The sequence below is a fragment of the Oncorhynchus nerka genome, linkage group LG27, assembly GCF_034236695.1.
Source record: "Oncorhynchus nerka isolate Pitt River linkage group LG27, Oner_Uvic_2.0, whole genome shotgun sequence".
Taxonomy (NCBI): domain Eukaryota; kingdom Metazoa; phylum Chordata; class Actinopteri; order Salmoniformes; family Salmonidae; genus Oncorhynchus; species Oncorhynchus nerka.
In genome coordinates this window covers 55,240,419-55,259,569 of record NC_088422.1, presented here as the reverse complement: position 1 = coordinate 55,259,569, position 19,151 = coordinate 55,240,419, and the positions used below count along the sequence as shown (strand labels likewise).

Below are 19,151 nucleotides of genomic sequence, written 5' to 3'. Positions count from 1 at the left end.
TTAAATAGCCATCACAAGCCGGCTACCACCCGGTTACTCAAACCTTCACCTTAGAGGCTGCTGCCCTATATACATAGACATGGAATCACTGGCCACTTTAATAATGGAGCACTAGTCACTTTAATACTGTTTACATACTGCTTTACTCATCTCATATGTATATACTATATTATATTCTACTGTATTTAGTCAATACCACTCCAGCATTGCTCGTCCTAATATTTATATATTTCTTAGTTTCATTCTTGTACTTTTAGATTTGTGAATTGTTGTGAATTGTTAGGTACTACTGCACTGTTGGAGCTGGGAACACGAGCATTGCGCTACACCCACAATAACATCTGCTAAGTGTGTATGTGACCAATAAAATGTTAATTGATTTATATGTGCCATTGTGAAAATGGCACAAAAGTTGAAGAGGTTAAAGTAAGCCTTTTCTTTTCCATGCAGGCACTAACCACTGTGGGGTGAATAATGGAGGATGTACTCATCTCTGCTTCGCTAATACAAACAGCTTTGTCTGTGCCTGCCCTGATGAACCAGACAGCAGGCCATGCTCCACAAGTGAGTTTGTGTGTGTGTGTGTGTTTGTGTGTGTACTTGCATGCGTGTGAGAAACAACTTATTTTGATAAGCAACATTCCAGTTTTGTGTGTGATCTGTTTATTTATTCCTCTGTTTAGTCTCAGGTTATGTGCCAACCTCACCAGACAGAGAGACCACCAGCACCCCAGCCCCTAACAAGATCCCCAAAGCCCCCACAGACACGCCTCAGCAAGGACCCCCACTGATTAAGTATGTCAACAACAGGCCTGACATTTTACCTAATTGGCCATGACCTGAAGGGATCATATTGATACATAATGAGTGCTGTCTTATATGAATATTGACTAAATACCTTGTATCACTATGCTTTACTTTTATATCTTCAGTTTGTGAGAAAGTATAGGCTCAGTTTGATGGTAAATGTTTTGGGTTTTTTACATCCCGTTTTGTAGCTGCACAGACAAGAGCCTGAGTGTGGAGGGCTGCTTAGAGAGCAACGTGGTGACGGCTCCTCACGGTAAGATAAAGATCAGTCAGCTTCACCATCATCATCATTATCATGATTATTACCCTCAGTAGCATCTTCATCACACTTTGCATCATCATAATAACTTATTCACTTTCAAATGCACAGTGTTGATTTTATAGGCTATATCTCATTGTTTAGATGTCATAGCAGTGTAATCCACTCATTGGTTGATGTTGGAGGAAAATGGCGCCGGAGGGGAGGGCTGCCGTTTTTATCGGCTCTTAACCAACCACGATATTTTGTTTGTTTTTTCGCATTGTTCGTAACTTGTTTTGTGCAAAATGTTGCTGCTACCGTCTCTTATGACCGAAAAGAGCTTCTGGACATCAGAACTGGGACCTCAAATTGGACGAAGAGTTCTTCATTGAGTCGGACGGGAGGGGTATGCTTCTATAGACACCCGACCAGGCCCAGATCCCCAAGATTTGCTGGAAAAGGAAACAGAGGTTTTGCGGAAAGAGATCAGGGTGCCTTGTGAGGATCACGCGACGAGTGTCTAATCTGCCCTTGCCTTCCATTCTGCTAGCTAACGTTCAATCGCTGGGGAATAAATGGGACAAACTGAAAGCACGTATATATCTTACCAACAGGACATTTAAAAACTGTAATATCTTATGTTTCATCGAGTCGTGGCTGAACGACGACATTAAGAACAGACAACTGGTGGATTTTACACTATCGGCAGGACAGAACAGCAGCCTCTGGTAAGACACAGAGCGGGGGCCTATGCATATTTGTAAACAATAGCTGGTGCACGATATCTAAGGAAGTCTTAACGTTTTGCTCGCCTAAGGTAGAGTATCTCATAAGCTGTAGACCACACTACCTACCTAGAGAGTTTTCATATGTATTTTTCATAGATGTCTACATACCACCACAGACTGAGGCTGGCACTAAAACTGCACTCAATGAACTGTATTCCGCCATAAGCAAACAGGAAAACGCTCATACAGAGGCGGCGTTCCTAGTGGCCGAGGACTTTAATGCAGGGAAACTTAAATCAGTTTACCTCATTTTTATCAACATGTTAAATGTGCAACTAGAGGAAAAACAATTCTAGACCACCTTTACTCCACAAACAGAGATGCGTACAAAGCTCTCCCTCGCCCTCCATTTGGCAAATCTGACCATAACTCTATCCTCTGGATTCCTGCTGACAAGCAAAAATTAAAGCATGAAGCACCAGTGACTCGGTCAATAAAGAAGTGGTCAGATGAAGTAGATGCTAAACTACAGGACTGTTTTGCTAGCACATGTTTTGCTATGTTCTGGGATTCTTCCAATGCCATTGAGGAGTACACCACATCAGTCACTGGCTTTATCAATAATTGCATACCGTACATACCCCAACCAGAAACCATGGATTACTGGCACTGAAACCCGGAAGCTTATAAGAAATCCCACTATGCCCTCCGACGAACCATCAAACAGGACTAAGATCGAATCGTACTACACCGGCTCCGACACTCGTCAGATGTGGCAGGGCTTGCAATCTATTACAGACTACAAAGGGAAGCAAAGCCGAGAGCTGCCCAGCGACACAAGCCTACCAGACGAGCTAAATAACTTCTATGCTCGCTTCGAGGCAAGTAACATTGAAACATGCATGAGAGCATCAGCTGTTCTGGACGACTGTTTGATCACGCTCTCCGCAGCTGATGTGAGAAAAGACCTTTAAACAGGTCAACATTCACAAGGCCACTGGGCCACAAGGATTACTAGAATGTGTGCTTTGAGCAGGCGTTAACCAACTGTCTTCACTGACATTTTCAACCTCTGCCTGTCTGAGTCTGTAATAACATGTTTCAAGCAGACCACCATAGTCCCTGTGCCCAACAACACTAAGGTCACCTGCCTAAACGTTGACAAACCCGTAGCACTCAAGTCTTTAGCCATGAAGTGCTTTGAAAGGCTGTTCATGGCTCACATCAACACCATTATGCCAGAAGCACTAGACCAAATCCAATTTGCATACCGCCCTAACAGATCCACAAATGATGCAATCTCTATTGCACTTCACACTGCCCTTTCCCACCTGGACAAAAGAAACACCTATGTGAGAATGCTCTTAATTTACTACAGCTCAGCGTTCAACACCATAGTGCATTCAAAGCTCATCACTAAGATAAGGACCCTGGGACGAGACACCTCCCTTTGCAACTGGATCCTGGACTTTCTGACGGTCCTCCCCCAAGTGGTAAGGGTAAGTAACAACACATCTGCCACGCTGATCCTCAACATGGGGGCCCCTCAGGGGTGCGTGCTCAGTCCCCTCCTGGTACTCCCTGTTCACTCATGACTGCATGGCCAGGCACGACTCCAACACCATCATTACGTTTTCTGATGACACAACAGTGGTAGGCCTGATCACCGACAACAACCTCTCCCTCAACGTGATCAAGACAAAGGAGATGATCGTGGACTACAGGAAATGGAGGACCAAGCACGTCCCCATTCTCATCGGCGAGGCTTTAGTGGAGCAGGTTGAGAGCTTTAAGTACCTTGGCGTCCACATCACCAACCAACTAACATGGTCCAAACATACCAAGACAGTCGCAAAGAGGGCATGAAAAAAACATATTCCCCCTCAGGAGACTGAAAATATTTGGCATGGGTCCTCAGATCCTCAAATGATTTTAAAGCTGCACCATCGAGAGCGTCCTGACGGATTGTATCACTGCCTGGTATGGCGACTGCTCGGCCTCCGACCGCAAGGCACTACAGAGGGTAGTGCCTATGGCCCAGTACATCACTGGGGCCAAGCTTCCTGCCATCCAGGAACTCTATATCAGGAGGTGTCAGAGGAAGTCCCTAGAAATTGCCAACGAGTCCAGCCACCCTAGTCATAGACTGTTCTCTCTGCTACCGCACGGCAATCGGTACTGGAGCGCCAAGTCTAGGTCCAAGAGGCTTCTCAACAGCTGCTACCCACAAGCCATAAGACTCCTGAACAGCTAATCAAATGGCTACCCAGACTATTTGCATTGCCCCCGGGGCCCCCCTTCTATGCTGCTGCTACTGTCTGTTATTATCTATGCATAGTCACTTTAATAACTCTACCTACATGGACATATTACCTCAATTACCTTGACACCGGTGCCCCCGCACATTGACTCTGTACTGGTACCCCGTGTGTATATAGCCCCACTATTGATAATTACTGCTGCTCTTAAATTGTTTGTTATTCTTCTCTTTTTTGGGGGTATTTTCTTAAAATTGCATTGTTGGTTAAGGGCTTGTAAGTAAGGTCTACACCTGTTGTATTCGGCGCATGTGACAAATACAATTTGATTTGTTCATCTGCAACGCTTCTTTCACAGGGGAGGGGCTTCATATCAGCTATGTGATTGGAGGAGCGTTGACCATTCTGGCCATCCTGATAATCATCACTGCCTTCATTATTTACAGGTAAGACCAAGTCCTCTCTAAATACTCAAAATTCCTGTCATTTGACATTTACATTTGAGTAATTTATCAGAAGCTCTAATCTAGAGCAATTTATTGTTAGTACATTCATCTTAAAGAGGCTAAGTGAGACAACTACATTAGTCATAGTAAGTAAAATGTTCCTCAATTAAGAAGTCATCAACAAAGTTAGTGCTAGTAATAAAAAGTATATGTACACTACCGTTTAAAAGTTTGGGATCACTTAGAAATGTCTTTTTTTAAGAAAAGCACATTTTCTGTCCATTAAAATCTAATAAAATTGATCAGAAATACAGTATAGACATTGTTAATGTTGTAAATGACTATTGTAGCTGGAAACTGTGATTTGTAATGGAATATCTACATAGGCGTACAGAGGCCCATTATCAGCAACCATCACTCCTGTGTTCCAATGGCATGTTGCGTTAGCTAATCCAACATTATCATTTTAAAAGGCTAATTGATAATTAGAAAACCCTTTTATAGTTATGTTAGCACAGCTGAAAACTGTTGTTCTGATTAAAGAAGCAAAAAAACTCCTTCTTTAGACTAGTTGAGTATCTGGAGCATCAGCATTTGTGGGAGAGAAACAATCGCCTCACAAGTCCTCAATTGGCAGCTTCATTAAATAGTACCCGCCAAACACCAGTCTCAAAGTCAACAGTGAAGAGGCGGCTCCGGGATGCTGGCCTTCTAGGCAGAGTTCCTTTGTCCAGTGCCTGTGTTATTTTGCCCATCTTAATATTTTCTTTTTATTGGCCAGTCTGAGATATTGCATTTTCTTTGCAACTCTGCCTTGAAGGCCAGCATCCCGGAGTCGCCTCTTCACTGTTGACGTTGAGACTGTTTTTTTTTTCGGGTACTATTTAATGAAGCTGCCAGTTGAGGACTTGAGATGTCTGTTTCTCAAACTAGACACTCTAATGTACTTGTCCTCTTGCTCAGTTGTGCACTGGGGCCTCCCACTCCTCTTTCTATTCTGGTTATGGCCAGTTTGCGCTGTTCTGTGAAGGGAGTAGTACACAGTGTTGTAAGAGATCTTCAGTTTCTTGGCAATTTCTCGCATGGAATAGCCTTCATTTCTCAGAACAAGAATAGACTAACGAGTTTCAGAAGAAAGGTCTTTGTTTCTGGCCATTTTGAGCCTGTAATTGAACCCACAAATGCTAATGCTCCAGATACTCAACTTGTCTAAAGAAGGCCCATTTTATTGCTTCTTTATAATTACAACAACAGTTTTCAACTGTGCTAACATAATTCCAAAAGGGTTTTCTTATGATCAATTAGCCTTTTAAAATGATAAACTTGACTAACACAACGTGACATTGGAACACAGGAGTGATGGTTGCTGATAATGGGCCTCTGTACGCCTATGTAGATATTCCATAATAATATGCCGTTTCCAGCAGCAATAGTCATTTACAATGTCTTCACTGTATTTCTGATCAATTTGATGTTATTTTTATTTTTTCTTTCAAAAACAAGTACATTTCTATGTGACTCCAAACTTTTAACGGTAGTGTATATATGTCTATTCTCCATCCCTTTATCTGCCCAGATCGGAAATAAGTGATTAGGTGCAAACAATTTTAGCACCAATAGATTTGGCCAATGTTACTGTCATGTAACTTGTTGTTTCATGTCAGTGCAGATAAAGATCACACAGAGAGGAAGCTATATTAGACCTGTGACATTTGTCTGTTGTGGGAGCTAACCTAGATAGCCACCCCATGGACAGTTTTATCCAGTGGACTGTGTGTACAATGTGTTTACCCATCTTTCTATCCTCAGACACAAAAAGTCCAAGTTTGCTGACCCCGGGGTGAGCAACCTGACCTACAGTAACCCCTCATATAGGACATCAACGCAAGAGGTCAAGATTGAGACCTCTCAAAAGCCGCCCATTTACAACCAGCTACGGTATAAGAAAGAGGTAACTACTCAGGCCTATTTAGTATTTCAAGAAAATGACGACAGAGTTCTAGCCTAGCTTTTTTCATGTGCAAGCATTTGCAGCAGATATTTTTCTGGAGGGTCTAAAGCATAAATGTGAAATCACGATTTGAAGGTGAAACAGAAATGTATGTTATTCTTATATAATAACATGCAACGTTTGCACTGGTGAATCTGCCTTATCTCTCACTTCAGACTTTGATGAGAATAAGAAAGTACCTAACGTTTTAATAGAATAATGGATACATTTGTGAATCCATTGGGATTCTGTATGCCTATTATGACCGGGTTTCAAAAGGTATGGCTAGAAGTAACCATTGAGACAAATACTAGTTTTCAATGTTTGTCTCTATCTCCTATGCTGTAGATAGATTGCTTTACAGTAGTTTTATTATAACCAAACATGAAGAGGCACAAGGGGTGGCCGACCCGTCCACTCATCTCTCTTTTCTTCTCTTCCCCTCTCCTTCACTGCAGCTCTCTCATCCTTACAACAGCCTCTCTCCTTTATTCTTTTGACCTGTTTTGTCCTGCGCAGAGGTAGTCACACACCATGGGGGAATCCCTCCATCAATCAACCTTATCACTCTCTTTTTCACTCCTCTTGTATCTCCCACTCCTTTTGTCTCTTTCTCTTGTCCCCACCTTCACCTAACATGTGTACATGCTCTCTCTCTCATGTGTCTACTATTGTTGCTCTGCTTGATCTTGTGTGACAACTGACTCTTTCTGATGGCTGACTTTACTAATGATTTTTCAAATGTAGAGACAAACAGTGCCTTCAGAAAATTCTCACACCCCTTGACTTTTTCCACATTTGTTGTGCTACAGCCTGAATTTAACATGGATTACATTGAGATTGTGTGTCACTGGCATACACACAATCAAATCAAGTTTTTTTTGTCACATACACATGGTTAGCGAAATGCTTGTGCTTTTAGTTCCGATAGTGCAGTAATATCTAACAAGTAATCTAACAATTCCCCAACAACGACCTAATGCACACAAATCTAAAGGGCTGAATGAGAACATGTATATGGATGGCCGAGCGGCATAGGCAAGGTGCAGTAAATGGTATAAAATACAGTATAAACATGTGATATGAGTAATGTAAGATAAGTAAACATTATTAAAGTTGCATTATTTAGAGTGCATTATATAAAGTGACTTGTGATGTGGCTAGTGCCTGTTCTGAGTTAGTGATGGCTGTTTAGCAGTCTGATGGCCTTGAGATAGAAGCTGTTTTCAGTCTCTCGGTCCCAGCTTTGATTCACCTGTACTGACCCCGCGTTCTGGATGATAGCGGTGTGAACAGGCAGTGGCTCGGGTGGTTGATGTCCTTGTTGATCTTTTTGGCCTTCCTGTGACATCGGGTGCTGTAGGTGTCATGGAGGGCAGGTAGTTTTCCACCGGTGATGCGTTGTGCAGACCGCACCACCCTCTGGAGAGCCTTGCAGTCGAGTGCGATGCAGTTGTCTTACCAGGCTGTGATACAGCCCGACCGGATGCTCTCGATTTTGCATCTGGAAAAGTTTGTCAGGGTTTTGGGTGGCAAGACCAATTTCTTCAGCCTCCTGAGGTTGAAGAGGCGCTGTTGCTCCTTCTTCACCACACTGTCTGTGGGAGTGGACCATTTCAGTTTGTCTGTGATGTGTATGCAGAGGCACTTAAAACTTTCCACCTTCTCCACTGCTGTCCCTTCAATGTGGATAGGGGGGTGCTCCCTCTGCTGTTTCCTGACACCACAATCTGAGTGCCCTCACCTCCTCCCTGTAGGCTCTCGTCGTTGTTGGTAATCAAGTCTACCAATGTAGTGTCGTCTGCAAACTTGATGATTGAATGAGCTTGGAGGGTACTGTGGTGTTGAATGCTGAGCTGTAGTCAAATGAACAGCATTCTTACATAGGTATTCCTTTTGCCCAGATGGAATAGGGCAGTGTGATGGCGATTGCATCGTCTGTGGACCTGTTGGGGCGGTATGCAAACTGAAGTGGGTCTAGGGTGGCCGGTAAGGTGGAGGTGATATCATCCTTGACTTGTCTCTCAAAGCACTTCATGTTGCAGTAGTGAGTTCTACGGGGCGGTAGTCATTTACCGTAATTGCTGGACTATTAAGCGCACCTGAATATAAACCGCACCCACTGAATTATTAAAAAATATGTATTTTGTACATAAATACGCCGCACATGTCTATAAGCCGCAGGTGCCTACCGGTACATTGAAACAAATGAACTTGGTCACTATCTTCCTCCTCCTGTGCACTGAAACCACTGAAGTCATCTCCTTCGGTGTCGGAGATGAATAGCCTCAGAATTGCTTCATCTGATGTTGGATCGTTTTCATTGTCGCTCTCGTCACTTTCATCCGGAGGCAAATACCCCGCTGAGCTCATGCTGCCCCTTCAACACGCAGCAGTCCAGCCTTTCGAAACCCGTTGATGATAGTGGATTTTTTGAGAATGCTCCACGCTGTCAGGACCCACTGGCAGACTTGACCATAAGTTGCTCTTCGCATGCAGCCCGTTTTAGTGAAGGAATTCTCCCCACTTGTCATCCAAGACTCCCACTGAACAAGGAGCGCCACCTTAAATGCACGATTTACACTGATGTCGAGTGGCTGCAAATACTTTGGGCCATCTGCTTTTCTTCCCTCTGAAAGCCTTTGTTGGCTTTTTGCACTGAGTCAGTTCCTCACGCTGCTGTTTCCAACGTCTTATCATCGACTCATTAAGGCCAAGCTCCCATGCAGCAGCTCTCTTTCCTTTTCCAACAGCCAGATCAATCGCCTTCAACTTGAAAGCTGCATCATATGCATTTCTCTGTGTCTTTGCCATGATTAGGGTGACAAAATTACTACCGTAATCAGAATGATGGGAAGTTTGAGCACGCTCTATTTTACGTCACATTATGTGACGGTGCTCAGTTTTCTGGCGGCATGAATCTTGTGAAAGCGGGAATAATCCATAAATTAGCCGCGTCATTGTATAAACCGCGAGGTTCAAAGCGTGGGAATAAAGTAGCTGCTTATAGTCCAGCAATTACGGTAGTTCAGTTATCTTTGCCTTCTTGGGTACAGGCACAATGGTAGCCATCTTGAAGCATGTGGGGACAACATACTGGGATAGAGAGCGATTGAATATGTCTGTAAACACAACTGGTCTGCGCATGCTTTGAGGACGTGGCTAGGGATGCCAGCTGGGCCAGCAGCCTTGCGAGGGTTAACACGTTTAAATGTTATACTCATGTCAGCCACGGAGGGGGGGGGGGGAGTCCTTGTTAGTGGACCACGACAGTGGCATTGTATTATCCTCAAAACAGGCAAAGAAGGTGTTTAGTTTGTCTGGAAGCGTGACGTTGCTGGATTTATTTTAATGGCCTCATGTTTGAGCCATTGAATTGCGACTCCACTTTGTCCCTGTACTGGCATTTCACTTGATTGACTGCCTTGCGGAGGGAATAGCTACACTGTTTATATTCAGACATCCATCCATGGTTTCTGGTTAAGGTAGGTTTTAATAGTCACAGTGGGTAGAACATCTCCAATGCACTTCTTTATAAATGCACTCACTGAGTCAGCGTATAGGTCGATGTTGTTCTCTGAGGCTGACCGGAACACATTCCAGTCTGCATGATCAAAACATTCTTGAAGTGTGGCTTCCGATTGGTTGGACCAGCATTGAATGGTTCACGTCACTGGTACATCCTGTGAGTTTCTTCCTATAAGACGGAGGGAGCAAGATGGCGTTGCGGTCGGATTTGCCGAAGGGAGGGTGGGGGATGGCTTTGTATGCATCGCGGAAGTTAGAGTAGCAGTGGTCGACGGTATTGCCCACAACAAACAATAAATGCAGCCTCAGGATATGTATGGTTTCCAGTTGGCATATAGTCCAGTGAAGTTCCTTGATGGCCGTCTTGGTGTCTGCTTGAGGGGGAATGTACACAGCTGTGACTATAACTGACGAGAATTCTCTTGGTAGGTAAAATGGCCGGCACTTGATTGTAAGGAATTCTAGATCGGGTGAGCAGAAGTCTCTTGAGTTCCTGTATGTTGTTATGATTACACCATGAGTCATTAATCATAAAGCATACACACCCGCCCTTCCTTTTCCCAGAGAGCGGTTTATCTCTGTCGGCGCGATGCATGGAGAAGCCCGGTGGCTGAACCGAATCTGACAACATGTCCCGAGAGAGAGCCATGTTTCCATGAAACTGAAAATGTTTCAATCTCAGATGTCTCTCTGGAAGGCAACCCTTGCTCGAATTTCACCTACCTTGTTGTCAAGAGACTGGATGGATGTTGGCTAGTAGTATACTCAATGAGTCAAATCTCTTTTTCGTCCACTTTCATATTCAAAATGATCCACCTTCCTTGCGAATCATTCCTGACAATTTGCACATTCAGATCGAAATGTTTGTTAATTAATATCATCACACCCTTTGAGTTCCTTTGTCCATGACGGAAAATTATTTCACCACCCAATTCCTTTTTCCACGCAACTTCATCTAAGGATGTAGAGTGAGTTTCCTGTAAACAGTATATGTTATATTCCTTTTCTTTTAGCTGTGTAAAGACTGATCAGAAGACTGAAAATTGAGACAAGATATTATGTGTGTAGCAAATCTGAGTAGGTTGATGTGTATGATATTGGATGTGATATAGTGAGTGTGTACGATGTCTGTATAAGAGTAAGACTATAATGTGTGATGTCCAAATAAATAATAACTCTGCCAATTTGCATGGTTGAGTGTCTGTGTGTAACATATTGATATGCATGATGATAATTGTAATCCATATCGTATCACCATCATAGTTGCATCATAATTACCTTTAACATAATTGAAAAACACATCCCAGCATTTCCATAGCAATTGACGTTTCACCTTGCATTACTTCACAACAGAACAAATGTATTCCATACAATATGTTATTATTCCCCAATTCCCCTATTCTGATATCTTCCTCCTGCTTGTTGTAAACATATATAAACGTGTAGACAAATACATAAAAAGATAGACAAACGATAAACACAATAAATTATAAAAGAGTTCTCGACAATAGAGAGAAGAGTGAGAGAGGAGCGAGATCAGGTGTGTCCTTATGTGTAAGCAAGCATGTAATTGAGTACGTGTGTGTTCATATCCACTTGATAATGTTCAGATAATTTTACAGTTCCCATACCTTCTTTTTTTCGTAACCTGAAGTCTCTGTAAAATTTAGTACAGCCACATGGAGCTGTCTCGGAATAGCTGTCCATCTATAAAGAGTTTGTCCACAATGATAAAGGCACACCTACCATCCTTCCTTTGTTGTCTTTGTACCGGATACAGTCTCTTATGGCGTTTCTTCATCTCCCTTGGAAATTGGTCATTGAGACCGAATTTGGCCCCTTTAAGCTCCCTTCCTCTGCTTTTGATCAGCCACTTTTGTTGGTAGTGTTCAAATTTTGCGATGATCAGTCGGGGACCCTTGGTCTTGTCGCTCTGAGCTCCATGTCTGTGTACTCGGTGGAAAGCCACCTTGTTTACAGTCTCTTTGGGAAGTTTCAAGGCAGATTGCATGAATTCTCTGATCGCACCCTCTGGATTATTGGCTGCATCTTCAGGAATCCCCGGGGAAAAAAATATTTTCACGAATGCTACGACTTTGTATGTCTAGTAGCGACTTCTTCATCACCCTGTTTTCCCTGAGTAGACAATCCATGTTGGAATCGTGGATTTTTACCTTGGCTGTGAGTGTCATGTTTTCTCTTTGGAGCTTGAGAATTTTACTCTGGCTGAACTACAAACTCCCACTCAGCCCTGCTACCTACTCACACAACTGTTCCAGTGTTGCATGGATTCCAGCCAGAGCACTAGCCTCTACCGCAATGGTAAGTATATCGTCCGTATCTGTAGATTAATAATTATAATAAGTTATTTTGTGAGGTGGTCGGATCTTTCGATGAAGGAGTATGTTGTTCCTCCATAGCGTAAAGCTGTTGGTACTCGTCGATTTCCCTCAGGGTCTCCTTAGTATCCAGATTGGCTCTTTACTGCAATCAGTTGTTTTACAAAAAGATAACAATGAGTCTTTCCCATGACAATGACAGGTGTCTGTAGTACAGGCAGCTAGCGCTCGCGGAATCCCAAAAAAAGGAACACAAACTTGCAGTCCCAGCCGTAAAGGCCCACCGCGTCGATGAACTGGATGAACCAGACTTGTAGAGGTCAATTTATTTTCCTGATGTCTTGGCTGATTTCTGATTTCAAGTGGATTTTTATTTAAGTGTCACATGATCTCAGTATATATACACCTGTTTTGAAAGACCCCAGAGTCTTCAACACCACTAAGCAAGGGGCACCATGAAGACCAAGGAGCTCTCCAAACAGCTCAGGGACAAAGTTGTGGAGAAGTATAGATCAGGGTTGAGTTAAAAATAAAAAAAAATAAAATCTGAAACTTTGAAAATCCCACGGAGAACCATTACATCCATTATAAAAAATGGAAAGAATTTGGCACCACAACAAACCTGCCAAGAGTGGGCCGCCTACCAAAACTCATGGAGCAGGCAAGGAGGTCATTAATCAGATAAAAGATAAGGCAATAAAGAGACTAAAGATAACCCTGAAGGAGCTGCAAAGCTCCACGGTGGAGATTGGAATATCTGTCAACAGGACCACTTTAAGCCGTACACTCCACAGAGCTGGGCTTTGTGGAAGGGTGGCCAGAAAAAAAGCCATTGCTAAAAGAAAAAAATAATCAAAGATGTTTGGTGTTCGTCAAAAGGCATGTGGGAGACTCCCCAAACATATGGAAGAAGGTTCTCTGGTCAGATTACACTAAAATTGAGCTTTTTTGTCATCAAGGAAAATGCTATGTCTTGCGCAAACCCAACACCTCTCATCAACCCGAGAACACCATCCCCACAGTGAAGCATGGTGTTGGTAGCATCATGTTGTGGGTATGTTTTTCATCGGCAGGGACTGGGAAACTGGTCAGAATTGAAGGAATGATGGATGGCGCTAAATACAGGGAAATTCTTGAGGTAAACCTGTTTCAGTCTTCCCGAGATTTGAGACTGGGATGGAGGTTCACCTTCCAGCAGGACAAGGACACTAAACATACTGCTAAAGCAACACTCAAGTGGTTTAAGAGGAAACATTTAAATATATTGGAATGGCTTAGTCAAAGCCCAGACCTCAATCCAATTGCTGTACACCAGCGGAGCCCATCCAACTTGAAGGAGCTGGAGCAGTTTTGCCTTGAAGAATGGGCAAAAATCCCAGTGGCTAGATGTGCCAAGCTTATACCCCAAGAGACTTGCAGCTGTAATTGCTGCAAAATGTGTCTCTACAAAGTAGAGTTAGTTATGCACACTCAAGTTTTCTGTTTTTTTGTCTAATTTCTTGTTTGTTTCACAATAAATAAATAAATAAAAATGCATCTTCAAAGTAGTATACATGTTGTGTAAATCAAATGATACAAACCCCCCAAAAAATCTATTTTAATTCCAGGTTGTAAGGCAACAAAATAGGAAAAATACCAAGGGGGGTGAACACTTTCGCGAGCCGGTGTACAATGGAGTTGCTTACCAACACAACATTGAATGTTCCTGAGTGGCCTAGTTACAGTTTTGACTTAAATTGTCTTGAATATCTATGGCAACACTAGCAATGATCAGCAACCAACTTGACAGTTTGGAGAATTAAAAAATAAATAATATGCAAATAATACAAACATTTTGTGTAGGTCGTTGACAAAACAATGCCAATTTAATCTATTTTAATTCCACCTTATAACCCTAAACGTGGAAAAAGTTGAGGGGTGTGAATACTTTTGGAATGCACTTTCTCTATCTATGGCTTTGGATGGACCTAATAATATCAAATAATGAGGTATTGAAAAGTCTGTTCTTTGTTTGGCAAACCCTTTCGCTTTATGTATTGTATGTCTGACATTTTACACAGTCTTATTTTGGGGGAATTCACTGTTTATCATATGTAATCCTGAGCCCAACTCTAACCTTTTGATTACCTGGAGCAGTTTCAGTCACAAAAAAATCCAGCCACAAAAGAATTCTAATAAATGCAGTAAAGAGATGACACATTTGATATATCATAGTTTCCCCACTCAACACATAAGCACTGATGACAAAACTAACTGAAAGACCAGAGGACATCTCACTGAAAGGAAACTACTACTGTGCATGGGTAGAGATTTACAACAACATCCTGCTCTGGAGTGTTTGTAGTTGTTTTCTGATGAGTTGTTCCAAAATGGCTGCTCTCTAACCACTGATACAGGATTAGTTTTCCACTAACTACTTATGTAGGGTCAGATATTCTTCATCCCCTCAAATGCTTTTAGGGATATGATCATCTGACCCTAGATGTGTGATTATGGTTGATGTCTACGTCGTGCACAAGGCTAACACAGTTAACCCTTCTACTGTGTCTTCTTTCTCCTTCCTCAGGGGGGCGGGGACAGTGGCTACACCAAGGAGAAGATTCGCATCGTGGAAGGAGTGTGTCTCCTCTCCAGCGAGGAGCTGTACTGGGAGGACCTGAAGCAGCTGAAGCCGTCACGTGGTGGTCTGCACACATGCATGCGCACGGACACTGTGTCCCTGCAGGCCAGCAGCGCCTCGCTGGACGACGGCGAGACAGAGCAGTTGCTCCAAGAGGAGACGTCAGAGTGTTCGTCCATAAACACGCTGACCCCCGTCACCGTCACACCCCAACGCCACCCCCAACACAGCCTGCCCGACACCGGCTGGACCCCCGCGCGCAAACCCTCCACCGAGAGCGAGGTGTAAGGGAGGCCTCTTGCTTCACTGCCTCCCTACTCCTACTCTTTACCCTTAGTCCTCCTGATCCCTTCCACTACACACCCTTTTTCACACACACACACACACACACACACACACACACACACACACACCTGTATACAGTATACATGCATATAGTAAACGATACGTACTTATGCTTCAGGCCACAGTGAGTCATACACAAACTGACACTCACACAGATAGGTGGTACATACAAACATTACAGTCACATACATACTTCATGCTACACACACATTTATGCATGCATACAAATCTGGCATCTCCTTGGCCCGCTGGACTTTGTCTTACACACACACATCCTCACTCTTACCACCACCCTCTCACAACCACAAACTGACTCACCGCAACCCACTTCAGGCAACAGACTGAATTACAATTTACAAGCATGCTGGAAAAAGAAAGCAAAAAAATACACTTTGAGAAAAGAAATGACAAACAGAGAAAGAAATGACATCTGGAGCCTTTTTAAAGAATGCAACCCCTCAAGGTGAGGGCCGCTTAGTATATTACATTGCATTTTTTGTGAAGTTTTTGACAAAGCTAAAAACGATATACTCCCGCAGGAGACTATGTAACAAACTGCTCGCTCTCTCTATAATGCCACTCATCATATACCATGTCCTTATGAACTCTATTTATGAACTTTTTGTTCTTTGAGTTGGTTTTTGCTGATTTTAAAGAATGGTGAGAGTGTTGTGTAGATCTGTATTACAGTATGACCCAGTCATTCAAACCTCTATATTTATGTGCCAAAGGGTGGAGCTTCGCTACGTCTACATTTATACTAGAATAACATTTTATAGGCCACGTAAAGGACAGACAGACAGACAGACAGTTACCTATGGGAGAGCTCAGCAATGGGACGATCGGTTTCAAACATGTTTCACATTGTATTACCTCCTCTTCTAAAACCAACCATGGACTTATCTATCTGGTCTCTCTTAACTGGTACTCTAGACAGGTCCTGGAAACTGGTACTCTAGATTGGTACTGGAAATGGGAACTCTAGACTGGTACTGGAAACTGCATTAACAATCGTTGAAATCCATTCATTTTAAAAATCTAAAGTAAACTGCAAGTAAACCATTTCTGGTCCTCGTGGAATAGCATTCTCGATGAAGTATAAGTGCCAAACATTTTTTTCATTTTTTTTCTTTCCTCAGTTTGATATTTCTTGGAGTTTGTTAAATGTGCTTGACATTCTTTTAGCTGTTCTGATTAAGGCAAATATCTGTCATCTCTGAACCTGTAAAGCACTGTACACTTAGTGCCCACTGTTCTAGTCTAAACTATAGAATAAGCTTCAGTGTATTATGTCATTCAGACTTATTGACTTCTCCACATTGTTACTTTACGGCCTTATTCTGAAATTGATTAAATATGTTTTTTCCCTCATCAACCTCCACACAATACCCCATAATGACAAAGAGAAAACTATTTTTTAGAAATGTTTACACATTTTATACAAAATGTAAAACAGATGCCTTATTTACATAAGTATTCAGACCCTTTTGCAATAAGACTCAAAATTGAGCTCAGGTGCATCCTGTTTCCATTGATCATCCTTGAAATATTTCTACAAGTTGATTGGAGTCCACCTGTGGTAAATTCAACTGATTGGACATTATTTGGAAAGGCACACACCTGTCTTTATAATGTCCCAAAGTTGACAGTCCATGTCAGAGCAAAAACCATGCCATGAGGTCGGAGGAATTGTCCATAGAGCTCAGACACAGGATTGTGTCGAGGCACAGATCTGAAGAAGGTTCCAAAGAACACAGTGGCCTTCATCGTTCTTAAATGGAAGAAATTTGGAACCACCAAGACTCTTCCCAGAGCTGGCCGCCCGGCCAAACTGAGCAATCGGGGGAGAAGGGCCTTGGTCAGGGAGGTGAACAAGAACACAATGGTCACTCTGACAGAGCTCCAGAGTTTCTCTGTGGAGATGGGAGAACCTTCCAGAAGGACAATCAGGCCTTTATGGAAGTGGCCAGAGGGAAGCCACTCCTCAGTAAAAGGCACATGACATCCCTCTTGGAGTTTGCCAAAAGGCACGTAAAGACTCTCAGACCATGAGAAACAAGATTCTCCGGTCTGATGAAACCAAGATTGAACTCTTTGGCCTGAATGCCAAGCATCACGTCTGGAGGAAACCTGGCACCATCCTTACGGTGAAGCAAGGTGGTGGCAGCATCATGCTGTGGGGATGTTTTTCAGCGGCAGGGACTGGGATACTAGACTGTATCGAGGGAAAGGTTCACCTTACAACAGGACAACGACCCTAAGCACAAAGCCAAGACAACGCAGGAGTGGCTTTGGAACAAGTCTCAATGTCCTTGAGTGGCCAAGCCAGAGCCCGGACTTAAACCTAATCGAACATCTCTGGAGAGACCTGAAAATAGCTGTGCAGCAAAACTCCCCATCCAACCTAACAGAGCTTGAGAGGATCTGCAGAGAAGAATAGGAGAAACTACCCAAATGCAGGTGTGCCAAGCTTGTAGCGTCATACACAAGAAGACTGCCAAAAGCGCTTCAACAATGTACTGATTAAAGGGTCTGAATACTTATGTAAATGTGATATTTCAGTTTTTTTTTATACATTTGCAAAAATGTCAAACTGTTTTAGTGTTGTCGTTGTTGGGTATTGTGTGTAGATTGATGGGGGAAAAATATTGAATCTATTTTAGAATAAGGCTGTAACATAAAAATGTGGAAAAATTCAAGGGGTCTGAATACTTTTCGAATGCACCGTACAGTATATGAGATTACCATGAACCATATATCACAGAGGTGTTACCTTAGACAAAGAATATACCACTGGTAATTTACGGAACCATCCATATTGTTCAAATAAAAACAATATATATTACATATGCAGCGTTTACCGTGAATGCAGTCTCCGCGAACTTGGGAACATTGCCTTTACATTTCAATCGCGCTGTAGTGCGGATCTTCAACATTACGGATTGAATTTAGCCCTTAGATTAACATTGTTTTGTACTGTACAATCTGTCATTGAAATGCATAGGGTGGGAAATAGAGCATTGCTCTGGACAGATATCAGTTTGAGTTCTCAAAACCATGTATCTTGAAGTAACTTCAAGTTCAGCAACATGCTGATTTGCTGCTAGACAGGAATTCCACAGCACTGATGCCAATGAGAGAAGGTCTTGGCAGCTATTTTACCTGAGGTCTCTGATGGTTGGATCACAGACGCATCAATCTGACCAATGCTTCAATCATTAACTACGCTAACACACAGAATCCCACCCACTCAGCGAAGGTTTCTAAGCTGTACAGATTTTACCATGCATTTTAAGCAGACAAATTGTCAAATATATTGTGTTGATTTTGTTGTATAGAGAGTATTTTGTACAAAGGGATTTCATTATTGTTTTTACTTGTATTAATATTACTCACTGGAGAAGAACATTTTTGTTTTGCTGGATTATTTAACCACTGTGTTTCCAAACATTGTAAATGATAGGGTTGCTGCCAGTTATTTAATAATGGTCACATATAACTGTTGTAAAGTTAACTAAAAGAGATATTTATGATTTCTTTGTTTGGTTGTCACTTAATGTGTAAATATGAAAAATACTAAATGAATTTCCTGCAGTACTAACAAGCTGTGTTGTGTGATGTAGTGAATTACCCCTTTGCTATCTTTTAATATAAACTGCGTGACACAATTTTCTTGTTGTCTCACAAGTTTGAAGCAATGGATCTTCCTCTCTGCAGATCTTACGGAAGCCCTGAAACCCAAGGATAAAAAGAAAAAAAGCGTAACTGTCGTTTGAACGACATAATTGGTGTTTTGTCTCTATTAGGCCTCATCTGTTATGCAGCTTGTCAGATCGTGTAATGGTT

At 42.5% G+C, this 19,151-nt stretch overlaps 1 protein-coding gene across 3 annotated transcripts in view; it reads left to right on the top strand.

The window, feature by feature from the left end:
• Positions 1 to 18,909, top strand: part of lrp4 (low density lipoprotein receptor-related protein 4) — a 234,348-nt gene extending 215,439 nt beyond the window's left edge. For 2 of the 3 annotated variants that reach the window (XM_029638670.2, XM_029638669.2), the window contains exons 33-38: positions 451 to 564; positions 684 to 795; positions 999 to 1,063; positions 4,396 to 4,483; positions 6,293 to 6,434; positions 14,907 to 18,909. In XM_029638670.2, the coding sequence (XP_029494530.1) occupies positions 451 to 564; positions 684 to 795; positions 999 to 1,063; positions 4,396 to 4,483; positions 6,293 to 6,434; positions 14,907 to 15,248 (863 nt within the window). In that variant the 3' untranslated portion in view covers positions 15,249 to 18,909. Of the gene's footprint in view, positions 1 to 450; positions 565 to 683; positions 796 to 998; positions 1,064 to 4,395; positions 4,484 to 6,292; positions 6,435 to 6,931; positions 6,995 to 14,906 lie in introns of all 3 variants that reach the window. The other variant, XM_029638671.2, reaches the window with a different exon arrangement.
• Positions 18,910 to 19,151: the final 242 nt, after the last annotated feature.